A 17,060-nucleotide genomic window follows, 5' to 3' on the forward strand; every position below is an offset into this window, starting at 1 on the left:
AGTGGAGGAAAAAATGTGGGGATAAGCCCAGCACTGAGACCTAAAGGTGTCACAGGGAGGAAGCAAAGCAAGAGTGACAAAGAGAACTCACACTGGCTGAATTCTGCAGGACACATCTAAATATATATCTCTGTCCTGAGACAACACCAGCTCAATCTGCCAAAGTATGGGGTCCACTTTGATCTGACCAGTCACCTCTGAATTCACGGAAGTCAGTCATTCTCTACCATGAAGAACAACCTATAATATACATGTAATATATTAGTATAATAATATCGCAATAATATACATGTATATATTCATTAAACACAAGGCTCTGTGGCTAAGGATCTGCGCCTGTGGCTGGAAGGTTGCTGGTTCGTATCCTGCTGCTGGCAGAGGAATCCTACTCTGGTGGGCTCCTGAGAAAGGCCCATAACCCCAACTGCTCCAGGGGCAACGTATAAATGGCTGACCCTGCACTCTGACCCCAAGCTTCTCTCCTGGTCTGTGCGTCTCTCAGAGCAAGCTGGGGTATGCGAAAAGACACATTCCTAAATCAAGAAAGTGTATATACTGTAGCCAATAAAGTGATCTTAATTCAGTTTTAGTATGTGTTGGTAAAATTGCAATTTTTTAAAAAAATAATCATGAAAAAGTTAGTTATTTGTAGTCATTTTAATCAATATAATCACCTGCAGAATAGGTGGCTTGCCTTTGGACAGGTAATGTTTTCCTATTTTTTTCATTTCCTGTTTTATTCTGCAGAATTGTCAATATTAAAAACATCAGTTTCAATTTCTATATAAATATTTTATATTATAGCCCCGACTAGCTCTGTTGGTAGAGCATGAGACTCATAATCTCAGGGTAGTGGGTTTGTGTCCCACGTCGGGTACAAGGTTCTCTATTAACCCATACTGGTCAGCAGTATGGGGCGGTGTTGGAGGTGGAGGATTACGTTTCCGTGACAAAGGCAACAACACTAGCACTATCCATGTGGAAGAAAGGCCTGGCAATCTACATCCGTATCTTGCCATGAAAACTCTGTGGATAGTGATGGGGGAACTGTCCATAGGGTTGCCATGAGTCGACAGCACTCATCCTGTCCCATTCTATAATATAAATGCTTCACCAGTGTGGTTCTATTTTTTAAAAACACATTTTGCTGAAGGGCAGCGTGGCGGCACAGTGGTTAGTGTTGCTAACCTTTGCCTCGCTGGGGCCATGGATTCAATTCCCGACCTGGGGTGCTATCTGTGTGAAGTTTGTATGTTCATCCCGTGTTAATGTGAGTTTTCTCCAGCTGAGTTTCCTCCCCCAGTCCAAAAACATACTGGTAGGTTAATTGGCTTCTGGGAAAACTGGCCCTGGTGTGAGGGTGTATGTTTGTGTCTGTGTGAGGCCTGTGATGGACTGGCGTCTTGTCCAGGGTATACCCCGCCTTGTGCCTGTTGCTTGCCGGGACAGGTTCCAGCTCCCCCACAACCCTGAATGGGGAGAAGCAGTTAGAAAATGGATAGATGGACATATTTTCTGAATAAACACAAAAAATGGAAAATAAAATAGAAACCAATCCACAAAAATGCAGTTATCAGATGAAGAGCATTGCTCTGTAAGGGAACAAGTAAAGGCTTATGCTGAAAAGAGAAGAAAAAAAACACAACTGTAACGAAAGAGTTCTTTCAGGACCCTATGCAGATGACACAATCCGGGGAAGAGTGAGGAAAACACAGGGAAAAAAGCATGCAGGGGTCAGGAATGAAAACAGGGGGCATGTCCATGGTGCGCAGGTGTTCTGGGGGGTGAATCCAAGGCAAACTGTCCAAAAGGGAGTCCAAAGGGAAATCCAAGATGAGGCAAATGTCCAGAGCCGGGCGATCCATCCGAGACTAAGACAAACGGGACTAAAAACCGAAGGGTGATTCGGTGGAGAGTCGGGGGGAAAAAGGGGGGGAACGGGACCAGGCACTACAGGTCCCGGACTCGCCTGGTACAGAAACCAATGCAGAGCCCGGTACAGAGTGAGCCTCTGGCTTTTAAGGTGGGCTGAATAGGAAGCTGGAACAGGGGGCAGGTGCACAAAATCAACTCAGAAGTGAAAGAGCCGGAGCGCCATTAAGGGGGAGGGACTACAATCATGACAACAACGTTTCGGCTGTGGAGCCTTCTTCAGGTGTGAGAAAAAGAGGAAAGTCAATAGATAATAAAGCATGGGAGAACAAAAGGCAGAGTGGGCACTCAGATGTCGAGAGAGGTGAAGACAGGTGTAAAGTGAAAACCTGCAAATGAAGAGAGAGGATTAGAAGGAAATGTGTCTGCTGTTGAGAGAAGGGGGAAGGATAATTTTGGTTTCAGATGTCTTTCTGCAATAGGAGCGGAGAAACCCCTCTTAGAGAACGCAGACAGAGAGATCAGTATGATCATGGCCATTGGAGGCGAAATGAGAAACTGTGGGCTTGGAGAGATCTTTGATCCTCACAGCCCTGACATGTTCCCTGAAGCGGTCTCCCAGTCTCCTTCCTGTTTCCCCAATATAGATACAGTAGCTGGGCATTTTCTGCAAGAGATCCAGTAGATCCAAAAGATCCAGTAGGCTGCTGGAGGTACAAGATGTCATCTGAGTGATCAAGAATTGTCCAGAGGGGCTTTGAATGTGTGTGGTATTGGATATACAGTATACGTATTTACAGGTGATGCAGCGAATTCTGTTGCAGGGGAAAGTGCCTGGTGTGGATGATTGCTGAGGGCAGACAAGGGAGCTGTGAACAAAAATGTTACACAGATTAGGTGGTTTGAAATATGAGATGATGGGGCAGTCAGAAAAAAGGGTACCAGTGGAGGGATCATCCGGTAAGATGGGGAAGTTGTTGTTAATGGTCCTGGTGATAGAAAGGGTGTTAGGGTGGCAAGGAAGCACCAATGAAATGCAGTTGTGAGACTGGAAATTCATGATTGAGTTGATGATCTGAGGGCTGTTTATGGCTCGGGTGAGGGCCCTGTCAATAACATGGGTGTATCCTCTGTTGATGGAAAAAAAAGATGTTTTTGGAAATCCATGTCATCACTGCAAAATCGTCAGAGCCTGAGGAACTGTGAAAAAGGGAGAGAATTTTTAGTATGTGTGGGGTGAAATGAGCTGTACAAGAGATAGCTGTTTGAACCTGTGGGTTTGTAATAGACAGAAGTAGAGTCGTGGATGGTTAATGGATAGGTTTATGTCTAGAAATGGAAGAGTAGTGGAAGATATGTTAACTGTATACTTGAGGGATGGGTGGAAGTTGATGAAGTGATGCTGGAAATGCTCTAGCTGGTCATTAGAGCATGTGGCGACACCGATGCAGTCATCAATGTAGAAGTCGGGGACAACGTTGGTGTAGGCAGCAAAGAAGCATTCTTCTACCCAGCCGACAAAAATAGCATAGCTGAGTCCCATCCTGGTGCCCATGGTGACTCCACTAACCTGCTCATAAAAAAGGTTATTGAATGAGAAAGCATTCAGCGTGAGGACCAATTCCGCAAGACGTACAAGATGTGATGTCCATGGTAAAAATGTAACATTCTGGGCCCTGAAACTGGAAATCATTAAAACGTTAGAGGGTATGGTTGGTGTCCTTGATATATGAAGGAAGCCCTTCAACCAGCGGTCTCATAAGGCTGTCGAGAAAGGCAGAGATGTGAGTTGTGGGACAGTTGCATGCTGAGACGATGGGGTGTCCAGGGGCTGCTCTGTAAGGTCAGCAGTGTGGAGCAGTGGTCAGAACTCTGACCAAATCAGGACCAACTTTGTAAGTGAAAGGTTGTGATTTCATATCCTAATTGAGATACTGCTATGGTACCCCTAGATGAAGTACTTCACCTAAATTATTCCAGGAAAATGTCCAGCTATATAAACAGGTAAAAATGTAAAGTTGCTTTGGATGTTAGTGTCAGCCAAATAAAAATGTACAGCAACCGTAAAATGGGATGTAGTAGCTATTATGTGAAATTATTAACTGATTTTTGTATCATTCTGCAGAAGGTGATTTTGCAGTTTATTGTTTAACAATTCACCAGTTTTGAATGTAGGTCACATGGATAAATGGGTTAGTTAAAGAATTAAAAGTTAGAAAAAAACACAAACACACAAGCCAGAGGAAAAAAAAGACTTGACACAGGTGTGCAAATTATAATGAGCTCTTTACTAACTCTTGCCTAGAGCAAAACGTATCAGACAGAAGTACTGGCACAAAAGATCAGAAAATATGCCAGCAGCTCATTGTATCAAGGAATGAGATGCATTTCCCAATTTGGAGTGTAACATACTGTACATATAAACCATATCTAGGCCATGGCAAAGTTGCAGTGTCATCATGAATCTCTTCTCATCCCTGAGTTGTGTTCTGGGACACCGTTGCCTGCACATGTTTTTGCTCAATGAATCATACAGTATTTCTTCAGGAGAGACTCTCTATTCCAACTACTATTAATCAAGTGAAGACAGCAATTTTCTGGTATGCTGATGTCAATAAGAAAAAAGGCAATCACCTTCCTTACCATTATAATCCTGTGTCTTAGAAAAAATACAGGAATGAGTAGCTTAACCATCAAGTGACCTTCAGCAAACTTAATCACATACCTGGGAGCAGTTTTCTACATAAGAGAGCAGAGACATTGTTCTTAACCAATATTGCATTACAGTAACTTATTTTACAGATAAACTGATTTTTTAATCTATATATAAAAGAACTTTTCTTCTCCAGCCAGATTACCCATTTACCCACTGTTTAATGGCTGACTTCAAAGGCTTATATGTGTTATTTGGTTATTGACAAACATGAAACACATTCATGTTCATTATTCTACTTGATCATGTACTTTTCTATTGCATAATGCCAGTCTACAGTTGTCTCGTTTTCCGCAGTTCAAACCTGCAGATCACATTATGAATCCATAATCTTAAAAATAGACATTGGGCCTTGTTAATAACAAATCCTGGACAGAGAAGCCAATACATGGATATTTTGGAATGGCAACCCTATGGTCGTCCAAAATAACATTTCGCAACTTTGACTTTTGCTCATTAACACACGTCATAAATTTGGGGGTCTTTGTGGTTATATCTGTTGAATATTTTCAATGTATTATTATTATATCTCATGGAGTAGCAACTTCTTAAGATTGATATTTGCATGAAATAAGAATGTTTAGCTCTTGAAAGGGGACATGCATGTTAAGGTTTCATAGCCCCTCTGAAATAGATCTAAGACGACGGTTTATTTTGCAAGTTCTCCTTTTTCATTATTATTGTTATTGCCGAATCTATAACAGCATTTTAAAATTCTAAATTAGGAAATCTTAGTTTTTTGGTACCATGAATATTTTTTTTAAATATATTAAATGCATCCTTGTCGCTTTCTGATTCATTCCGGACATATTTAGATGTATTTTTGCTCTCTTGCAGTCAGCAACTCAATATCTGGTAATAACAACTGGATTCTTTACAATAACGTCGTTTCAACGTTTCACCGACAACAGCACAAAAACACTTTGCGCAATGCCACAACATAGACAATGTCCTTTAAATTTCCTTTCTTCACCACACTAACCTTGAGATCGGTACTGTTTTAGATACACGCAAAGGAATGAAAAACAGATGAAGGAGCTGGTAAATTATTTGGGTATAACACCAAAGTGTCAAATGTACACTTTTAATGTAAAGGTTAAAGAAGAGTGCAATCCTTTGTTTTACACTGTAATATCAAACTCTTTAAACTTTAGTAACCTTGCTAGCAATAGAACAGTCTCCCTGCACGTAATCCGCCCTACAGGTATCATAAACAGAACACGGACGTGGCACAATGGTTTCGTTTTTGTGCTGTCTTTAAATTCGCACTGAACCGATCACACACACACTCCCATCTTCTTCTCCCATATAAGGACGGGCTATAACTGCTCCCCTGCTTTCGTCACTGTGAGGGGTGTTGGCATGGAGCACATGATTGGCTTGCGCTAGTCTGTGACGTCAATTATCCGCGTCTGTAAATCGTGTGACCTTCTAGTAATTCGTGAAGTTTTTCTATAACCGGCTGGAGACAGCGCGGGTGGTGCATTGAATAAGGTTTTTTGTTCTGGGATTTATAATAAAGGTAAGGAATGTTGTGTTTTTCGTCATTTTTCTCTTATTTTTTCCCCCATCGATGTTACGTTTGAGCATCTTTAAGTTACTAGTCGTTTAATTTATTAAATGTTGTGTCCTTTTTGGAGGTGAGCAAAAAAGGCTTGCGGAAGAGCGCTCTTAGGCCGGCATGTCGATAATGTGAAACCACTGAAGAAGGAGTCCACGAGTGTTTTATTCTTTAAAGATAGATGATATGTCAATTATAAAACCTTCCAATTATTTTATCTATTTAGTGTAAAATTGAAGCTTTTCATTCGGATCACACCGAAAGCTTACCGAGTTCTGTCGCTTAATCGACTGCAAGTGGCCTTAAAGGCGTGTAAGCGAGTGTCGCCTTTTTTGTCATTAAAAACATCTCCAACAGGTGGATTAATCTTTTTAAAATGAAAGAAGAAAATGACAAATACGGAAGGCTTGATCAACTGTACAGTTTATAAGAATTACGAATAATTTTTAAAATCTTCTTAAAGGTCGTGATTGTTCTGGTGTACTACAATAGGATTGTGTGACTTGATTAAATCAACTCTATCCCATCTTAAACGTGATTATTCGATTGTTTGTTCTTGAAAAGCTCTTTAGTCACCTTTTGATTAACTTACTCCTATAGCAGATAGTTAGATTATATTAACTTGTTCATAAAAATGTTTGTAAAGAAATGTAGCTGTTCACACACCATTTCAGCCGTTGACCTTTACCAGTATTTTATCACCTTCAGGACATGAGGAGTTTTGAAGATTTTATCGTGTTACAGTATTGTCAATTATAAATTGTGGTTTATACTTCATTCTTAAGGGATAACTGTATAACTGGCTTTATCACGTTCAAAATAGGATGTGTCTGTAGTTTGAAAGAGCTCCACTTTTTTAGTTTCATATCAGCTGTCACAAATCCAGTCTGAAATATTGAGGTTCATAACATTGTCAGCTGTTTTGGATGATTTTAAATGTTTATTCTTTTCTTGTTTGAACAGGGAGGAATCATGGCTGATGCTGAAAAGGGAAAAAAGGTTTTTGTCCAGAAGTGTGCGCAGTGTCACACGGTTGAGAAGGGAGGAAAGCACAAGGTCGGCCCAAACCTGTGGGGTCTGTTTGGGCGCAAGACGGGCCAGGCAGAAGGCTTTTCTTACACGGAGGCAAACAAGAACAAAGGTATGTGGGATTGATTATATGCTGTATCTGTTGGACAAATGCAGTAACCTCTTGTTTGCAAGACTAATGTCTCTTCTCTTCTGTTTAAATTTCAGGCATTGTGTGGGGTGAGGATACCCTCATGGAATACCTGGAAAACCCCAAGAAATATATTCCAGGAACCAAAATGATTTTTGCTGGCATCAAGAAGAAGGGAGAGCGGGCTGATCTAATTGCATATTTGAAGAAGGCAACATCTGAATAGAAAATGTTCATCTTAAATTAATTGCAGTGTACAGTCAGCTTTGATGTTATGTCTTTGTTAGTGGACTATATTAAACTTTTTAATCTCCAACAATCGCAGTCTGTCTTGTCTTTCTCAGTGTATTATTCTGTAGGTCGCCTTCATCTGTTATGTGAATCACTATTAAATGTTTTATGTTGAATTGTCTTAAGTTGTAAATTAAGGGTGCAACCTCCAATTCTCAAAGGCATGTTGCACATAAGTCTACCAAAATGATACCCAGATTGTTCCACAGAACCTCCAATTGGAAGGAGTAAACTTTTTCCCTGGTTCCATGTGTGAAAGTGAAGTTGAGACACTTTTAATCTGGAAATACACCTGCATTCTAAAATTAGTTTGTGAAAGCAGCTGTACATCTTTTAAAATCATTATCATTTTTATCATGATTGAACTGATGTATCTTTTATTTAAGTTTTATGATGGATGGTGGGGGGGGGGTTGTATGTTAGCAACATGATACGGTAGTTTCTTGACAGCGTGCTGATTAAAGCCTTGATTAAAGCTTTGCTAAGAAATAACCTCAGGATCTGCTTATCTTTGAAGAGTTAATACACTTAGTAGATCCTCTCTTCAGGGTTTAATCGGCAATATCCATTAAGTTAATTTGTTTTTAGGTTAATCTAATATTTTAATTTGTTTCTTTCTTCTGTGGTTTTTAGCAGGACTAAAATGTAATATCTGGCATTTCAGTGTTCACAAGTTTTAAAACTTAAATCAGTTTTTTTTTTTTAATTTGTTTTTCTTATGCTTCTGGCTTTGACAGCTAATTGAATCTGCTCTGTCATTTGCTTGTTCCTACGAAGGATTATGCCAGGTTTCTGCTGAATATCTGTATCTTTGTAATATATTATAATATATAATATCTTAAATATCTCTTTGTAAGTTATACTAGAGGTCTTCTGGACCCTAAGAAGTGAATCTGTTTAGCCTTAAAAACAGAAGACCACTAGGAGGAGCTTATGCAAATACATTGTTTTTCAGATATTGGACCAAAAAAGGAAAACGCTGGGTAATCAGGGATGCCAAGTAAATTAAAAGCAGAGGCTTCCACACAGATGTGCTTCATGTGTTAAGTAAGCAAGTATCATCCCAGCATTCTTTGTGTCAGGTACAAACATGTAAGACAGGCCTGGGTGCCTATAATTATGGCTGCCGTGGCAACAAGAGGGGAGCTCTAACTTTGAAAGAGCGGAGGTTACTAGGACACGTTTGGCTGGAGCTGCAATGACCAAGCCAGCTCAACTTGCTGGTGTTTCACAAGTGACCGCATTTAAGGTGTCAGTGTTAAACTCCATTGTCTGGTTGCAGTGTACAAACAGGTACTGGTGGGTCTGTAATGCTGTGGGACACATTTTTCTGGCATGGTTTTGGTGCACTCAATCCCCTAGGAAGCAAAAGTGTTTCTAATTGCTACTTAATGGTACAGAGTGATCATCTCTACCTTATGTTGCAGTATTTATTTTCTTCCAGGATGCCAGTGCCCTCATTCACAGAACTTGCATTGTACTAATGTTATCCATACGTCATGGCTTTCTCAGTTACCAAATACGAACTCAAGTGAGTATTTATGGGACATTCTGGTAAGACATCTGAGACAATCTTTTCCACCTCCATCCCTCCTGCAAAATTCCAGACATGCTAGAGTATATGTGTATCTACACAGGCCTTATTGGTCACATGTGGTGGCCAATGCCTTTAAGCGATTTTACATTATTTGCTGTTTTCATTATTTTTTGTTCACTGCCAACACCCTGTGCTTCTCCAGACCAAACAGTGAAACTCCAACAATCGCAGTCTGTCTTGTCTTTCAAAGCAGAAGTAGAAAAGTAAAAGTAGAAATTACAAGAGAGTGCACTGTAAATTAAAAACAGGGGGTACTTCTTTACACAGAGGGTTGTGGGAGTGTGGAACAGGCTGTTGCATACATGTTATTGAACATGTTGTAGCTGGTACCTTGGCATCTTTTAAGAAACCCTTGGATGAGATCCTAGATCCATTAGGTGTTGAAAATTCAATTGAGTCTCCTCTCATTTGTTTGATTATTACTCAATTAACATTGTGGATATATAATATGTAATTATAATATCTGAAAGTCAAATGTCTAGCCAATAGGAAAATGTAAAACCTTTCACCCTCTCAGTGTTTGTGTTTCTCTTCTTGTGTTGCTTTTGTAAAATGTTTTTCTAGGTTATTGTGCTGAAATATTTTTTAAAAATGTACATCTGTGTCACAACTACAATCCCAGGGACAATACCATTGTGAGGCTTTGACAGAATAAACAATTTCACATCTGCTCTGGCCACTATGGTCTGCTATTAATAAGTTCCATAATGATAGTTCGATGAGTCAGTACAAACCAGTAAAGCAAAAACAAAATCAGAAACAAAAACAATGACGATATAGTAATGAATAAAGTAATATACAGGAAAGTACATAAATGTTAACCTTTCCATTGACAAACTATTTTATCTGTTTATCGTTCAAGAGTGTTAATATCATCTGAATGGAGGGATTAGTAAGCTTAATATCTACATTTTTGTGTCAATTGCTTTACCCTTTATTTTTCTTTCAAGGTTATATGACCAGCTTTCATAACCATCGAGGTGCACTTAAAATAGGAGCAATCAGAGGGAAATACCTGCCAAGTGCCAAAACTGTCTTCCTGTTCTCTTGTCTCCTTATACATGTAAACATTAAGAGGCCTGAAGGAAATTCATTTCTGCTGGCTTTTGCCCTTTGAAATACCTTGGTAGAGCAGTCAGAATAGTTCATGAAACAAGTACACACCCAGGGTTCCTTGTAGAAATGTTCAAAATGTACGCAGAGGTCAGGCTTTTAACTCTGTACTTTTCTGTCGAATTGCTGTGTTGAGAGGCTTTCATGTAACCCACTGTAGATTTGCTCTTCCGCATTGATTTGGCTTACATAAGGGTTACAATCAAGCTTACAATATGGGCAGCAGCCATATCACCCTGCAGCTCACAACTGGCAGCCCACTGAAGCTAAGCAGGTGTGAGCCTGGCCAGTACCTGGATGGGAGACCTGGGAAAAACTAAGGTTGCTGCTGGAAGAGGTGTTAGTGGGAGAGCAGGGGGCGCTCACCCTGCAGCCCATGTGGGTCCTAATGCCCCAGTATAGTGATGGGGATGTACTATAAACAGGCGCCGTCCTTTGGATGAGACAGGGCGTTTCTCGAAAAAAGTAGTGGTTTCCCATTGGCCCTTACCGATCATGGACTCCTAATAATCCCCATCTAAGAATTGGCTTCATTCCTCTGCTCTCCTCCCCACTGATAGCTGATGTGGGGTGAGCGTTCTGGCGCACTATGGCTGCTGTCGCATCATCCAGGTGGATGCTGCACAGTGGTGGTGGTGGAGGGGATCCCCATTACCTGTAAAGCGCTTTGAGTGGAGTGTCCAGAAAAGCGCTATATAAGTGTATTATTATTACAAGAACAATAATGGTGATGGTGATTTTAACATGTCTAAAGCCTAATAATACGGAAGTCTTAAGTGGTGATAAATGCCAAGATGGGGATGACAATGGAGCAGGAGTTTATATGATACTCGTGGATTAGGCGTTCTGCCATTCCAGACTGTGATTGTTCTGGCTTAACTCCACAGTTCTTGTCCTATAACGGCTGCAGAGTGTAAAGAGCATCAGCAGGGCCTCATCGATTTTGTTTTGTTGGAGAGCTGAAGGGAAAGGGAAGCTGAGCAGTCTGGATTCCACGGAAACGCAGGCTGGGAAGTACTTTCACAAATAGGCTAACATTAAATTTATTTCACAGGTCCGAAAAAATGAATTTAAAATATGTTCATCGCATGATTTTAAAGTAGTATATTTTTGCTGTTGGAGAGAATCCCACACAGGCTTTATTACTTAACTCTTCCATGAGCTGTATATTTAAAGAAAAAATATGAAAAGGATGATAATGTACCCTCATATGTAAGATTTCTTGAGTAGTTCTTCAGCATTCTGTTAGTTTGGTTTTCTTTTTTTTAAAAGTAACCAAAACCTCTCATACATCTTTTATCTTTGTGTCTGATTTTGTCATTTTACTTTTATTTTTAGAAGTTTTGAAATCCATGTTGGGTCTGTTTTGTTAACACCAGAGAAAGCGCACCTCTCTCATTACCATCTGTGGGAATGAAAACCAAAGGAGAGCTTCTCATTACAATGTTACTGGAAGGAGGTGTCTGGATTGAATGAGCTATCGCAGTTGTAATCAAAATACAGTAACAGAACTTCAAGGATCAAACAAGGATCAAACAAAAATAGGGCGGAGCGGTGGCTCTGTGGGTAAGGCTCTGCACCTGTGGCTGGAAGGTTGCTGGTTCAAATCCCACAACTGGCGGAGGAATCCTACTCTGTTGGGCCCCTGAGCAAGGCCCTTGACTCCAACTGCTCCAGGCGTGCTGTACAATGGCTGACCCTGCACTCTGACCCCAGGCTCTCTCCCTGTCTGTGTGTCTCATGTAGAGCAAGCTGGGGTATGTGAAAAGACAAATTCCTAATGCAAGAAATTGTATAGGGTTAATAAAGTGATGATGGTTAATAAATTGTTGTAAAAATGCATGCAGTCTAAATCAATTTATGTTGCATATGATTTCTGTTTTCTCACGAAGAATACTCTTTATTTTAACATTTTACTCATGCTTCACTATGCATTGCAGTTTATCACAATCAGAAATTCGTAAATAAATGTCAATTCCAGAGCCTGTATAAGGGGTAGTTAATTTCTGGAGTATGGTTCCCTCTGGTGGTGTCTTTATTTTAAATAGACTTGTAATCTGTTTTGTATCAAGGAAATCATTAAGGCATTATAAAGCTGTCTTTTGCAATATGTTCATGGTTAAAAAAATAATTAACTGCATTTGAATGTGGTAGTTTATTCTATCAGCCTGGACTAAAGTCTTCATTATGTGTGATGCTTTCTTCTGAGATTATCATGCTGTACCCAGTGCCATTGCCATATCTTAAATTATTGCTATAATTTGATGTCTATTTAATATTTGCAGGCTGCAGTGTGATTGCAGGCGTCAGTGCTACACTCACCTGACCACTGGGTTGTGGGTTCAAATACCAGGTTCTGGTATGGCTGCTAAAAATTTTGAACTTTACCTTGATAGATGTAGCTGCATGAATGTATATGTTGGGTTTGATTCCAGTCTGGGCTGCCTTCTTTGTGTCATGGGGTACATGTTCTCCTTGAGCATGGGGTCTTACTACTGATACTCCAGTCTCCTCCCACGGTCCAATACCATTTTGTCTTGGAAAGTAAGAATGTTTATGAATGAGAGAAGGCCATTCACCTCACCTAGACAGTTTAGTATCTAACTGATCTAATGAGCCATTCATTGTTTCTTGAAGAAAACCAGGCCAGCAACTTCAACAACATGACTAGAGAGTATGTTCTGTACTCCCGCCATCCACTCCTCTGGGTAAAGAAGTATCTATCTCCTGTTACTCCTTTTAAATGCACTTCCACATTTAAAACTACATACTGTAGTTTTCACTTGAGTTCCCTATTCCATGTTTCACAGATCATTCTAAAACAGATCAGTGGGTTGATTTTGTCAGTGCTTTGGAGCAATATGAATAGAATTGTGTCAGGTCCCCTCATAGCTAATTTACCTCTATATAACATCCCCAGTATGTGGGGTGAGGGTGAGTGAGTGTAGCCTACAGTATACTGGCATCCCGTCTAGGTTCTAGTCCCGCCTCGTGCCTTATGCCTGCCACATCGAATTCCAGCTCATTGTGACACTAAGAATAAAGTTGTTACTGAAAATGGATTATTGCATTCCTTATCTTACACCACAGCACGCACAGTAACTTGAAAAGCATGCAATATGCTACAGTATTAGCAACACATTATTTAAAAGGAGAAATTGTTCAAATTCTGCAATGTTTTCGTATGCACAGGTAGTATGAGAATTTTCATAGTGCAGGAAATGATTTTAAAAATCCCAATAAACAGAAGACAATGTAAATAAAGTGTACTGTATAAGCACCTGAGTCAGCAGCACTGCAGAGTAGTACAACAGGCAGTAGACAGGAGTTGGTAGAAGAGTGCAGAATGCACAAGTACAGTCTCAAAAGGTGAGTTTGGTGGACATGCCAGAATGCCAGAAAATGGAGAGGGACCGGACAGTCCTGATGATTGTGGGTAGTTGGTTCTACCACAGGAGGTGAGACGGAGAGGTCCTGAAAAACTGAAGACCAAGGGAAAGGCACAGTCGGCAGAGGTGATAATAAAGAGAGCTGCAGAACAGGATGAGAAGTGTAAGAGAAGCAGGAATGTGAAGTCGACGGGGCAGGGGCGGACAAGTGTATCACCCCTGGTCCTGGGGGTTTTCTGGATCAGCAGTTTCTCAAACAGAAACTGTAAGAGTGTCCCTGGGAAAAAAATGTGCTGAGACAGAGAGAGGAGAATTTTAAGGGTAACAAGAATCTTGCTGATGGAGGAAAAAACTAAAGAAATTATAGCACAGACAGAATCATGGGCATGAGGCATAACCAGTAACATTTATTGTTCTATTAAAAGTGTAAAGGATTACTGTTGTGTTATAGACCCCTTATGGGTACATGTAACTTTAAGTTCCTTATTGATCATTTTAATTATCTTAATTATTTTGGTAAAACATCTCAACTAACCTTTTCTGCACACAACAGTTTCAGCTTCCACTATACATCAAGAAAAAATAAAACAATAAAATAGTGAAGCACTCTAAAGTAGTAAAGGCCCTCGTCTCGTATGAAGCAAATTATTACCACCAGACCTAATGACTTCAATTGAACTCTTCTCCAAGCGGGAAAATATAGCATGTGAGGATCTGGACCTAGATATTCAAGCACATCACATGAAAAGCTTAACAACTACACAAAGTGCTCACACACCTAATAAACATGCAGAAGCTTCAACAATTGAGGTACGCTGATGGAAAAACTCAAATACAAACTAGTTTAGTCCTCTAGCCTGATAAAGTATGTCAATGGAGATTAAATTCACATTTTCGATAATAGCCAGGAAAGTACCCTTTTATACAGGTGGTCTTACAATTTAGTTATTCTGCTTCATTCATTTAAAAAAAAACGTACACGTACTTTGGTAGATATATTTGATATGTTCTAAAAGTTAAAAAACCGGAAAATTCCAGCACTTGACTAGATAATTGACAGTGAATTTTGTAGCCGTTCACCTTTATAAAGCTCTGGTGGCCATCCTGGACTGTCTGTGGGTATTCTAGGTTTGCTGACAGAACGGCCCCCTAGGACCATAATTGAAGAACGCTGTCATAATGCACGGTTGACCAGCTTTGGTCTTAAAGACTGGCAGTTTATCGCATGAAGCACAATATCTAAATCACCACTATCAGGGATCTGCAACTTCTTCGTACGTTTTAGAAATCAATATACCTTTCCTGCTGCAGCAAATAATACTTACAAGCAGCGGCGAAATGCTGCATATGATTTTTTTTTCAGCTACGAATGTCTTTAAATATATGTATAATTATTCACGCTGTCATTTTCAGTGCTTCCCTAGTAGGGCACAAAATAAACCACAGAGGCTTTAAGTACATTTCTAGTATAATCATTAAACGGACACATTCATGTTGAGGACTGAGACGGAAAGATGGACACAGAAGCTGTTGTAGCAAAAATACATTTCGGATTCCGTTTTAATTCATGAAAAATAGGAGCGAGCAGGGAGCTTACCGAGGTCTTGTGCTATAAAGAATTCCCTTTACACTGTTACAGTTAAATATTCGTACTTAAACCCCTCTCATAATGACTATATTACTTATTTGTTCTGTGGCTCGTCATTTACAACAGAGATTTTACAAGATTACAAGATTCTTACGGCAGATCCCTGAAACCAACATAACGTAAAATATCAAACATACATGCAAAGCTTCCATCCGTATCTTTTTTTCTCTGCACTGTAAAGCATAAGCTATCCTAAGGGGTACAAGATTGTCATCGTCTGCATTCTGCAACCAAATAGCGAAGCAATAGCAGTCTTTATCTTTCTCTGCTTTAAAGGAGAATAGGAAGACGTTTTAAAAGTACATCTCTGTCGATTCCAGATTATTATACAGCTTTCGTTTTACGTGTAAGTGAATGTGTTAAGGACGTGGGCGAATGTGTGAAAAACAGACCAACCTACAGCAAACGTCACACTGCTACAGGGAGGATCCAATTTCTCTGCCTTTACTGGTCCTACTGAGCTACGCAGCATCAGCGCTCCAAGCGTTTCAAGTTAGAGGATAGCACTGGATTGTCGCTCCCTTGTACACCAAAGAACATGTTTCAGAATCGAGTTAGTAAGTAGCGGGAGAGAACCGTCTTTCCGAAATATTTTATTGTACTATTCAGAATGTTATTACTTTTCAATACTATATAGTTTGCATTGCATAGGATTATTTGCGATCGTACGCTGATTGTTTAAAGTGACTCCAAATCGTGCTTTTCTATGCACAACTTTCTTTTTCGCATTACAAAATCGGCTTTTGTTTTTTAAATGTTCATTAACTTAATAGTGTGGCTTGCCTTACATCGTCAGTATGGACTTTTCGGAGGTAGAAAGTTTTCTGGACAAACATCCCGAGTTATTTGAAGATTACCTGAATAGGAAAGGGAAACCAAGCATGGTGGAAAAATGGCTCAAAAATCACCAGGTGAATAAATCTCCAGGGAATCCGAGCCCAGATGGTGAGAAAACTAGTAGCAGTAAAGACTGTTGGGTGAACAAGGGTGGTGATGGCTTGCAGAGACGTGCGTCGCAGAAGGAGCTGAGGAAAAGTTTTGCGAGATCCAAGGCGATTAATGCCAACAGGACATATGATGAACATGTAAACTCTAGAGCGCAGGAACCCCTAACAAGCATGAGACGAAGAGCTCTCTTGAGAAAAGCCAGCTCCCTGCCACCAACTACCGCTCACATTTTGAGCGCTCTTCTGGAATCCCGAGTTAACATACCCCAATACCCTTCAACGGCCATTGACTACAAGTACTACCTTAAGCAGCATAACGAAAGGGAGTTCTTTCTTGAATTGGTTAAAGACATTTCAAACGACTTGGATCTAACTAACCTCTGCTACAAGATTCTCGTTTATGTCTGCATCATGGTAGATGCAGACCGCTGCTCCTTGTTTTTAGTCGAAGGCACCGCTAACAAGAAGACTCTTGTGTCCAAATTCTTTGATGTTCATGCGGGAACCACGGTGTTACCTTCTTCAAGTATGGAGAACTCAAATGAAGTACAAGTGCCGTGGGGAAAGGGTATAATTGGATATGTTGCTGAACATGGGGAGACTGTTAATATCCCTGATGCCTATCAGGTATGTTTGGTTATATAACATTTTGCGCATTAATACAGTAGTAGTGGGACATATTTTTTCATTTCACAGGTAGTCTAGACGCTGAATAATAATAATAATAATTGAAGTGAATAGTACAGTGGAGTGTACAGAATGTAAGAACA

General features: G+C 40.1%; 2 protein-coding genes across 2 annotated transcripts in view; both read left to right on the top strand.

Annotated features, from left to right (window-relative positions):
• The first annotated feature begins 5,999 nt into the window (after positions 1-5,999).
• On the top strand, positions 6,000-7,621 carry cycsb (cytochrome c, somatic b). The gene is made up of 3 exons (XM_088931057.1): positions 6,000-6,107; positions 7,110-7,287; positions 7,383-7,621. The coding sequence occupies exons 2-3, from the start codon at positions 7,119-7,121 to the stop codon at positions 7,529-7,531; spliced, it is 318 nt and encodes a 105-aa protein (XP_088787183.1). The 5' UTR covers positions 6,000-6,107; positions 7,110-7,118; the 3' UTR covers positions 7,532-7,621.
• An 8,516-nt stretch (positions 7,622-16,137) lies between these two features.
• The window catches only part of pde11a (phosphodiesterase 11a), a 90,130-nt gene continuing 89,207 nt past the window's right edge, over positions 16,138-17,060 (top strand). Inside the window, exon 1 of the mRNA XM_088930710.1 lies at positions 16,138-16,917. Within this exon, the coding sequence (XP_088786836.1) occupies positions 16,141-16,917 (777 nt within the window). The 5' untranslated portion in view covers positions 16,138-16,140. The remainder of the gene's footprint in view (positions 16,918-17,060) is intronic.

This window comes from Atractosteus spatula, chromosome 13 (genome assembly GCF_055471065.1).
Source record: "Atractosteus spatula isolate fAtrSpa1 chromosome 13, fAtrSpa1.hap1, whole genome shotgun sequence".
Classification (NCBI taxonomy): domain Eukaryota; kingdom Metazoa; phylum Chordata; class Actinopteri; order Semionotiformes; family Lepisosteidae; genus Atractosteus; species Atractosteus spatula.

What these genes read in the sequence shown, in the direction of transcription:
- cycsb (XM_088931057.1), top strand. Translation starts at nt 7,119, where the DNA reads ATGGCTGATGCTGAAAAGGGAAAAAAGGTTTTTGTCCAGAAGTGTGCG. An exon ending in GGAGGCAAACAAGAACAAAG is followed by an intron (nt 7,288 to 7,382) that starts GTATGTGGGATT and finishes TTTAAATTTCAG; the next exon opens with GCATTGTGTGGGGTGAGGAT.